Source organism: Echiichthys vipera (assembly GCF_963691815.1).
Source record: "Echiichthys vipera genome assembly, chromosome: 5".
NCBI lineage: Eukaryota > Metazoa > Chordata > Actinopteri > Perciformes > Trachinidae > Echiichthys > Echiichthys vipera.
The window spans coordinates 18,087,395-18,099,007 of record NC_139830.1 but is presented as its reverse complement, the minus strand read 5'-3'; the positions used below and the strand labels follow the sequence as shown (position 1 = coordinate 18,099,007).

At 40.3% G+C, this 11,613-nt stretch overlaps 1 protein-coding gene across 1 annotated transcript in view; it reads left to right on the top strand.

Annotated features, from left to right (window-relative positions):
- znf296 (zinc finger protein 296) overlaps nt 1–2,843 on the top strand; it is a 10,641-nt gene extending 7,798 nt beyond the window's left edge. Inside the window, 1 exon segment of the mRNA XM_083914221.1 lies at nt 1–2,843. Within this exon segment, the coding sequence (XP_083770347.1) occupies nt 1–548 (548 nt within the window). The 3' untranslated portion in view covers nt 549–2,843.
- The last annotated feature ends 8,770 nt before the right edge of the window (nt 2,844–11,613 follow it).

Sequence of the window (11,613 nt, the reverse complement as noted above, 5' to 3'; positions counted from 1 at the left end):
CTGCCGGATCAGCTGGTAAGAAGAAGAAAGATGAAGCCTGCGAGTACTGCGGTAAACAGTTTAGGAACAGCAGCAACCTGACTGTGCACCGCCGCAGCCACACAGGCGAACGACCCTACCGCTGTGGCCTCTGTAACTACGCCTGCGCTCAGAGCTCAAAATTAACGCGCCACATGAAAACCCACGGCGCCCAGGGAGCCAAGGCTTCCTTTTTGTGCCAACTGTGCTCGGTACCCTTCACTGTTTACGCCACTCTGGAGAAACACCTGAAGAAGGTCCACGGCCTGAGCCACGCCAGCGTGGGAGCGTACGCGCAGGCCAGCGCCGCAGACACTTTGGCTGCTATAAAAGCTGAAGAAGAAGCAGTGGTGGTGAAAATGGAGGAGGATGAAGCCAGTTTGGATCAGATAGAAATGGAGAGCAAAATTCAGAGTGATGTGATTAGGTTGGAGGAGGAAGTGGAGGAGGGACAAATCCAAGTAGAGAGTCCAGTCACGGTGGCTGATCTCCCATCTGAGGCGAGCTTAGTTTTGACTTCAGCGCCATGAGAGATGTTCTCATTCATTAATTGACATTAAAATAGCACTGTATAGGATTTAAGTCGCCCATTCAAATAAAGAAAATGAATCTGCCCCATCATTGAACAGACCGTCAAGTTAAACTGGAATCTAGTTTAAAGAAGAAGCTGCAAAAAAGTCCCATCCTCTCCACCAGCGCCGAGGCACACAGCAGCCACGTTGTTCATGATTGTATGCAAAGCTGCTGGTTGAAACTAAGTGCCTACAGTTCTTTAGACCACAGAGCAAAAACGAGGCCATGACATTCAGCGGGGAGATTACCAGAGCTCTTGAACAGGAAGTGAACCGCCACAGTCCACACAGACACAGGAAACTGATCACCATGTTGCAGTGCAGGATGCAAAAGACGAGTGATTTATCTCTCTTGCGACCCACTGGACAGGTGGAGACAGATATTAACCGTCAGATAAATATAGAAAAGGGATTATATTGAATTTTAAAAAAGAGCCTAGCAATAGAATGATGTTAATATATTTTCGTCATCAGCAGACGGAGAGAGGTCATTGTGTTTCCTAGCTGTTGCTGGTTTTCCTTAGGGAAGACCTTTTAAAGACTAAAGATGTTCGAACAGACACGAGGGTGAAATGAATCCAAACACTGTCCGCCTGCAGTTTCTCAGACTCCTCTTTTTAAAGGCGCTTGGTTGTCACAACACTTGTCTCTTAACGTAATGTTTACAGGGCTCACGGAGCCTGGCAACGTTTTGCTTCTGACTTTGTGACAGTATGTATAGATGATTTTCTGTTTTGGAATTTTACAAATGTGAAAAATGTGACTTTAAAGTCTCATCTACTGATGTTTTTTCTTTTTTTCAGGATTCTTTTCTATGCATATAAAAAACTGCAATTTTACCTACTTGTGAAACGGGTGTGTATTATTTTTCTGTATATGTACTTATTATTATTATTATTGTGATGGTAATTTCTCTCTTTCATTGTTTACATTTGTAAAGTGCCAGACTATCTTGAAGCTTGTGCATGTTTTGCAGCCATTTGAAACTGTTCTTTTCTTTGTTGCCTGTGTTTGAATTTATTCCTTATTTATGGAAGCTGCATGTTGGTGATTGCGTAACTGCTGAACTACAGGGTTGAGAGGTGCAGAAGTAGCTAGTTGGTTTGGTGGAGTTATGTGGGAAGCACTTGGGTGAGTTTGTGTGAATGTGTTTGTGCATATTTGTGAGGTGGGGGGGGATCCTCAGGTGACACTTGGACTTGAACCCTGTACCCTTTGATCTTGCGTCCAGAGACTCGGCCAGTCATCACAAACAGGTGTGACGCCGATGAGGATTTAGAAGACACAAGTCAAGCGAGAGGAAATCTGGTCATTTACAAAAAAAGAAAAGGAAAAAAGAAACAGGACAAAGTTGTCGAGTAGAGCGCTGCCCGCGTTTTCTTGACTACTGTGACAACTTTGCATGTGCGACTGTACCTGATTTCTACTTGCATTCATGTCAGGGAAAAACAATTTTTGTGTGGTCTTTAACGAATGATCGAGAACAAGTGCGGCATAACTGTTCAGGGATAATATTCTGTACATAGATTGACATTCTTGCCGTTGCTATACCTATTGTTGTTATTATTATTATTAAAGTGAGATTCTGACGTAAAATCATCCCATGATCTTTTTCGACAAACACACTCATCAAATAAGCCATCAAGACAGTTTTTTCGTGTATAAGCTATTAACGGAGAAGTCTGGGAATTCCTACACATAAAACAAAGCACAAGCAACGTAGTTAGTGAACCCAGAGTTTATTAAAAGAGTGTTTTGAAAGACTTACCAACTGGCCTCGGTATCAGCTCCTCTCATAGTGAAGTCCATTCAAGTCGATTACCAAATGCAATCCAAAAGGAAGGAGCCCATTGGTGCTTCGGTTAATGTGTAAGGGCCCTTCTCATTCTACTGCAGAGGTTTGGTGTTATCATGAGCAGTATTAGTGGTTAAAAAAGCTGTTTTAATGTGTTCACCATGCTGCCCCGAGCTAATCAGTGTTAGCCGCATTAGGCTGTTAGCGACTGTCCGGGATATCTCCGTTAATAGTTTATACACGAAAAAACTGTCTCGATGGCTTCTTTTGCTGAGTGTATTTGCAGAAAGTCCCTGGGATGATTTTACGCCAGAATTTCACTTAACCTGCCTCCACTTTTCCTAGCATTCTCTTTTCTGCTGAACACTGGCTATTGTGAAGCTCTGCTGTGTTTGTAAACCTGACACCATTTTGTAATTCACCTTCTCATGAGGAGCCTCAATAAAGAATTGAGGTTAAATATTTTGGATTTGTGGAGTGTTTTTCTGCTTCTGGTTGCTTTTTTGTGCTTGTGTTTCCACCCCCTTCTTCTTCGTCGTCTGGTTCCCAGAAAAAAGCTTTTGAAACTATTTTAAGTCTCTTTTCTCACCAGGATATTTTCTTAGTCAGTGGGTCGTTTCTCTGTGGACCACAGTCAGCTCTAAGTTATTAATTTTTAATGTGAGTGTTTGGATTAGGGACCCTCAGTCCTTGTTTACATCCTTGTGATGTTACTGGCTTTGTCTGGAAACGCTTGTAATGTAATTCCAGCGGGGAGGGGGGGGGGGGGTGTGTGAGTCTGTGTGTGTAGATATATTTGAGTTGGTGTCACTCATCCTGCAGGTTGTGAGATGGGTGCAGCGAGCTGTGATGGGACACTGGCGACGAAGGTTTCTCAGGGTACAAAATTGAGGAGGGGCAATTTGGTTATTGTTTGTGGGCATGTTCGGAGGCAGAGCAGGGTGGGTGGGGGGTGTCGAGGGGTTGGGATAATTGCTGACTCCATTTTAAGGCCATAAAAACCTCTGCACCAGCATCTCTGGCCTTAACCCCACCCCCCTCTAATGAAAATGAAGTTCTGTGATCCCTCTAGCTCATTAACATCAGGTCTTTTAATGAGCTTTCAACAGGGTGGGGGCTGGGTAGATGAAGGGAGTGGGGTTGGATGGTGGAGGGGGGGCGGTTATTGCACCAGATGCACACACGCCCACTCCTACCAATTACCATTGTGTTATAGAGAAAAAGGAGAAAGTGAAGACTGAAGCCCCTCAGACCCAGATGAGTCAGTTTGTCCGTTTCTCTCCACAGAGACAAAAAAAAAAAAACAAGCAGGGAGGACAGTACAGGTGCCATCCTCTCCGTCTCTCCCTCTGGTAAACCTGTCTGTTGGCCGCCACAGCAAGCGCCATTTGGTGCTCGTATGGGCCCAATTATGTAAGGTAAGGTGATACACAGCAGAACACAGCACAGTAGCCCCTACAGCAAGTGGATATCTTTTCCACGTCCCAGAGCGCCCTTTGTCTTCCTGCAGTCCACACCTCTCTGAGCCGCTGTCCAACCCTGCACAGGACAGTGTCCGCACCCAAAGCAAGCAATCACAATATGAAGAGTTTATAACGTCTAAGTGAGGCTGACTCTGTGTGTCTTGCGTTGTGTGTGTTTTCTGACCAGTGACTGCCCCTGGGCGATAGTAACATGGACTTTGAGATCTAATAGTTGTGCCTCAGCTCCACAGAGAAAGCTTTTGTTGGTCTGGAAGTTGGGAGAGGTCGCTGCAAGACAGAAACACAACCGACACTGTTGCAGGGGATTTTAATATGCTACCCACACTTTAACAACTTTTGCTAAACACTCTCTACCTCTATAATCAGGAAATATATTGATGTATGGAGAAGAAGCATCCGGGACTTTTGTTATTCTAACATTGGAAGCAGTTTAAATGTTGTGCGTTCAGCATTTAAAGGGCTTTATTGCTTTTAAGTGACACTGATTTCTAAACTTATTGGGCTGTATGTGAACTAAAAGATAAAAAACCCACTGAATTCACATCTGTGCTTGTCCACACCAATGCAGCATATTGTCCATAGTTTTTATTTCCCAACATGAGGACTTCAAAGTCGTCTTCAAATGTCCGGTGTCACAATGCTATGACCCAGTACATGGCATACACAGAAAGAAATATAAACTCCCTACAGCTCACGAAAAACTCAAAATTAATGGGAAAATGTATTTGGTAAGCTATAGCCAGCAACAGTATTACACCACATGTATCATTACATTATCAATGTTATTGTTTTAAAGTTTTTTATAAATCATATATCATATAATGTGACTGGACCAGTTTCATTGTCATTTTTTATACACGGAGTGAAGCTCAATGAGATGAAAAACAATCATTAAACTTTGAAAACTGCCCATGAAAGAGGATAAATAGAAAACAAGGACATCATCTGAACAATAGATACAATTCTAACAGCAATGTGGGGTAAAAGAAGGAAGATCTACACTTAACTCATATCTAAACACGCTGCACATAAAATCAGCAGTGGATTCAATTAAAACTTTAAAATCCATCAAAGAAATTGGGTGATTCAAATGAACTGAATTTGAACCTCCAGAATTAATTAATGTAAAGCAGTGAATTTATCTCTGCTGCCGAGCTGCAAGGAATAGTTTATAGAGATTAGGCAGTTTATGTAGAGTGAACAATTGAATATCATCTGCACAGTAGTGATGTGTAAACAAGGAAAACAGAATGGGACCCAGCACAGAACCCTGGGGAACACCACAATCCAGATATTCAGTGGAGTCATAATAAGGTGTCAAAGAAAAGCTTCATTCACCTGCACCATTTTCAAACCTTAAAAGACCTTGTGAGTAGTCTTTATTGACATGAAGGGAAACATTTTTTGGCAGTAGTGACACAATCACAAATTCAGATTAAATTTAAGATGATTAGCTCTGAAATGCTCACAACAAAGGGAACGTAAGCGCCCTGTGTTTGTTTTCCTACAGGGCAGGCCTGTGGCCATGAGAGGCTCTCACTTATGCATGAAGATTGTGCTTTATCATGGAAAACTAATTAACTGGGAGTTTTTAATTACATTTCTCATGGCAAACTGTGTAGAGCCTGCGATAATCTCTGCAGTCCCCGTCCAGTTGTCATCTTCCTCCCCTGAATAGCTGAGGAAGAGGAGGCAGAGTCTGAGGATTAAATCATCAGCAGGGCAGACTGAGACAGGGATAACAAGAAAGAGAAAGATGCATTCGGGAGCGATCAGACAAACCACAGGACTCCCTCTCTGCTCTTTATCCTCACACGGTTCCCACAATCCCCACCTTCTCTTGCCCGTCCCTCCTCCCGCAACGACCGCAGAGTGAAATCTGAACCCTGGAATTACACCCGCTTCACTTCTCCTCCCTCACCCTCCTAACCTCTCTGACAGTGAGAGTGTGGGAGGACGGGGTGAGAGGCGACACGTACCGGAGCAGCCATCCGTCAATCCAGTGCCTCTCTTTGCCATTCAACACCTTCAGATAATGAGAGGATGGAAAGACAAGGAGGGTTCATTCTTATAGGGGGTTATATAATGTCACCGGTCACGAAGTTCAGTTTGGTTTCAGTACGAGGAAGCACTGATGAGACGAGGACAGGTTGATTTAAAAACAAAAGGGGGGAAGTTCATGGATTTCTCTTTTTTCACAGTGTTACATCAAACAGGCAGAAAATGCAGAGATGAATTTCAAAATGAACCTAAATAAGGCTTTCCCTGGGCATCATCCCAGTGATCAACTGAGGGGTTTCTTTCAACAGATTGCAAAGACCTGGTGTGGTAGACAGACACAGAGAAACATACACTTGTACCCAGGTAATAAAACTCCATAGAGAGCCATATTACTGTCTGAAATCAGCTTTCATTGGCTGTTAACCAAATACATTGATGTGTCTTGCGAATTGAAGTCACTATGACTAAAAAGAAAGGATACAGAAATGTTCGGGATATGTATCTAAACAAAACAAAACAGCTTTTATATCGGCAAATGTTGTAGTTAGAACCAATGAACCATGTCAGTGTTATATTGTTATTTTGATATGAGATTACGTTGTGATTTTATTTTGTTTGTTATTGTAATATGATATAGCTCCAGTGTTCTGGTCTGAAAGGCTGCTTTGTTGTTACGTGCTACAACTCCTCTGACAGCTGAGTGAATCCAACCACTCATAAACAATGCCTCTACCTCCTTGGATAAAATATCCACAGTACTAAATATTGTTTCAAATCAGACACAGTTTCACCCACTTAGTTAAGATTATATATCATATGCAAGCATCAGTAGTACAAAATACTGTTTATAAGATCAATACTCAAGGTTTTGGTCAAATTTCAAGTCAACGTGGATATCCCCAAAGCTACAGTCAAGGTTTTCACCTCAGTGAAGGACGTGCTGTGATCAACCCATTGTGATATAATATGACACAATGCAATATAAAATGATGTATAACAAGGGGTGTCACACAACTCTAAATTGAAAAACCAAATCAAAGTTATTTAAATTTGACTATACGGTGTGGTACATTCTGAAAAATAACAGTGGTTATAACACACTATATCACACCATACAGCCTATGATTTTAAAGTAGTATAGTATAAATAAGTTATCAGAAAACCAACGACCAAATCAAGACTCTTCTTAAAATCAAAAGTCAAATTTATTGTGGATTTGGAGAATTTTGACACCCCTATACGATGCGATACAAAATCATACAATATGATACAATATGATAGTATCCGATAAGATGCAATACAGTAAATAAGATAGAATACAATACGATACACAATATGATACCGTACGGTATGATACAATATGATACTATACAATATGATATGGTACGATATGATATGATACGATACATAATATTGTACACTATGGTACAATACAATATGATACGATACAATATGGTAAGAAATGGTATGATACGATACACAATACGATACGATACAAAATACACAATATGGTACGAAATGGTATGATACGATACATAATATTGTACACTATGGTATGATACAATATGATACAAAACAATATGGTAAGAAATGGTATAATACGATACACAATACGATACGATACACAATACACAATATGGTACGAAACGGTATGATAAGGTCGAATCTACAATACAGTACAGTATGGTACGATACAATATGATACAATACACTAAACAGTACGCTACGCTAGGATACAGAATACAAAATCATGCAATACAATACACAATACAGTACGATATGATATACAATACAGTATCATACGTTTCAATACAAAATTCTACAATACGATATGATAGGATGCGATAAGATACAATGTGCTAAATACAGTGTGATACGATGCAATATGTTATACAATAAGGTACGGTACAATACAGTGCCATTCAAAATGATATGACATGACATGGTTAGTCAGAGTAGACTCCATTTTTGGTTTGTGCTTCCACCTTGGTCTCTTCACTGTAGACAGAACTGGTCCCTGTCTGTCAAGTGTTGTTCATACCAGCAATAACTTAGTTACAATGCCGGGTTGTATTTGTATCTTCTAAACATGACCCTGCACACAGAGACAGGCTAACTGGCTGCAGTTGTGTCTGAACAGTTGGTAGGATAACCAAACATCCTGTTTAGCCACATGTAGCTGTTGGTAAACTAATGAAATGGTAAATGATGTCCACTTGTTAACCTTAATGACAGTTCGCTGGGGTGTAAATAAAGGTGTAGCTTTTGGCCTTCTGAAATGGATTTTGACCTGAATATTGTCAAAAGAGGATTTTACATTTACATCCTTCAGGCAAATGCGTCTTTAAACCTACAATACTGTTCATGTATAGAGCTTCAAGGGTGAACTTAACTGCAGACCCAAAGATGGACGAGATGAGGTAATCAAACATCTGCCGACTCAAACGTTCTCTGACAAACTGTTCCTCAAACGGCTTTTACTCTCTTTGTCTTTCATAAACACACACATGCGCGCGCACACATTACTCTGTTCTCTCTGCACCTGGTGACCCTTGTGAACCAGACACAAACGGACACACAGTTATTCAGTTGCTCAGGTAATTACACACACATGCACACACAAACATATATATTCTGGTCAGACAGTTTTGTTTCCCAGAAACGTTCAAAAAGGCAGGAAAAACTGGATTTGAGCGTACACCCCCCTCCCTTACACACTCACAGTGCTGGGGTCAGAGGTGTTAGCATGCATAAGGTGAGGAGGTAGAGTTCAGTCCCGAGACAGGTGAAAATGCTTTCATGTGTTTGTTCCTAGAAAGGCCTAAGGGCAGGTGAACCGTAGCTTCTAACCGCCACGATCAGCGTCTCCACATGCAACAAATATGCAGTGTTGCCTCGTTTATATAACTCTTTATGTTTCAGGATTTGCATCCATATAAATGATTCTACATTAGTTATTTAGATGAAGGTGAAGAGCTTTATCACTACAGTTATTGTGTTTGTGTTTCTATAGAAAGGTAGAAAAAAAACGTCCTGCATTTAAAGTCTTACAGAAGAGTTCAATTATTCATTATGCTGCAGAATGATTTATGTTATATTATGATATTATTTATCCTCTGAGCTGATTCTAACGAAATACTGTTGGGCTGCTTAATTAATATATAACAATATTTCACATTTCATACACCAATCATGTGTTTTGTGTGAAAAAGCTTAATCTTCAAAGTAACTACTGTCAAATGAATGTTATGGAATAAAAAAGCGCAATATTTTACACTGCAACAAAATAATGTCAGTATTGAGGGCTATAGCAGGACAGTGTGTAAATATAATATGATGTACAAAAATCATGTTTTGAGTAAACAAACAACTGAATCTTTACAGCTATGTACTTGAGTGCAGCAGCCAGTCATGGTCATGTGATTAATAAAAACATTAAAAAAAAACAACATGGAAAATGAAGACTGAGTGAACGCATTCAATACTTAGTACTTTATTAAAACAAGTTCAAGATGTGAGAGGTTTATTCATCATAAAACTACAATAATAAAAAAACAGACAAATAGTAAAAAGCCCACAGTTAAAAAGATAAACTCATATATAATAGACAGCCTGTATTCCAGTAATTTCTCCTCAGTGTTACTGGGGGCTGATTATCTCTTGACCCGCTCAGGCCGGTCAGTGTGATGTGTGTGAGTGATGCGGCAGAAAACGGGTCGGGACAAATCCGGTTAACCAGTGGGGAGAGTGAGGGGCCCGTGGGGGGCTGCTGGTGCCGGGGTCGTGGGATCAGAGCAGGTCGTGGAGGTGTGGGAGTGTCTGCTCGGCCCTCTGACCTTTGTCATTGAGGCTTCCTATAATCCTGTACTCAAAGACCATACGGACATAATGGAGAGCTCATGAATGGAGTTAAATGGTGACCATTAGGCGGATCTGTGTCGCTATTCTTCTTGTTTGTTTAGTCCCGGTCAGTCTCACGTCTTCAGTGTAATCAGGCGTGTGATGGAGAGACGGCTGGAGACGCCTACAGAGGCCTGCAGTGAGCACCGCAGGACAACAGTTTATTGGTGATGGATATCCACCTAAATTTAATGAATGACAAGACGCAAGAGGACAGACAGAGGGGGAGGGAGGGGACTGTAATTGGATGTCTACTTCAGATCATTTGAGTCCCGACCAGAGTTCACAAGTGTCACAGGAAGAGACCGAAACACCCCTTCAGAACAACGGTTGGGTCAATGTAGCTATCAAGATAAACAAGTATCTATGAATAGTTCATCACACTAGTATCATGCAAAAGACTTCTAGTCTCATACTGACGCACAGACGATCAGTTTTCTCTTTTTTTAATCTGTCAATTAGATGATATTATTTCCTAATTGAAAGTGGTGTAAATTAGGCACAAAGAAGGTATAATAAAGACTTGTTCCACATTCTAATAAAACACTCTTTATAAGCTGTTTATGAGTTGTTATTAATGGTTTATTAATAGGTTATACATCAGATATAAAGCTTGTAAACCTAATGAAAAAAGACGTTTAACTCTGTAGTTAATATCAATAAGTTATTGATAAAAGGTTTCCACAACAATCCATTAAGTCTTTTACTGTTGATAAGTTGTTGAAACATGAGTTAGGATCATTTTTTTCCAGCCCATTAGAGGTCTGAAGAATTTAAGAGCTGAGAAAAGAGAAATCCAGTTTATTCTGCTGGAGGGCAGACACTCGTTCACAACCTGGAAACCAACCATGTGCCCTTAGAAATGGCTTAGGCTATAACTCATCTATGAAGCTTTTGTAAATGATTTAAACATTGATAAAGCCTTATTTATATCCATCTAGCAAACGCTGTTATGAATGTTTTTTATCCATTCCAGTACTGTTAACACACTAATGCCAAATGAAACACATTTGTTTTGTTCCTAGAGAGCTCATATTTTATAAAAACTTATTTAAAAGCTGAAATAAACTTACAAAAAATATGGCTGGACAGAAGGAATAAAGGTCAGAGACATAGAGAGTTTTTGATTGATTGACATGGTCTTCTTGAATTTTGCCCATTTGTGAAGGAGTTGCAGTGCAAATATTCTTTTATCTGTTCTTTGAGCACTTTCAAGACTTCTCACCCACGTTGTCTTAGAAGCTGTGAGTGCATCAAAACTAAAACTTTATTCAAAACTTATATTAAAACACATTATCAGGTCTATTGCTGACAAATAATATTGATAGATGAGTGAAATTCAATCCAACTCAACCCTCCTACATTAATAAAGTCATTATTTGTTGTGTGTTTCTGCTGTGGGCAATCAGGATTTATAATTTTTTTTACAAATATCTTTCTCTTCAGCACTTTATTTATCATCATCACCACAATTTACAGTAAACCCCTCCATACAGTAGATGTGGTGGGCTGCTGTGTTCATGTGGACTAGACTGACACCTAGCGTCAGTTTGACTCAACTGCAGCCTCACACTCAACAGGACAGCATCCCATAATATATACGTACTAGAATAAAGACCGTTCCATTGCTAGGCAACAGCCTTGGTCCTTGTGAACTTCCTGTCAGCTGATGTCATTCACATTCACTGCAACAGGAAATAAAGTAGGACACATTTAATGCAAGTTCCCTTAAATGTTGGCATTATTTTGTCTCTTCTTCTCTCTTTGTGTTTTTCCCATTTTTACTTGAATTGGTTTGAGTTTCAGATTTGGATTCAAAAACTTTATTGTCTGTCATGACAGA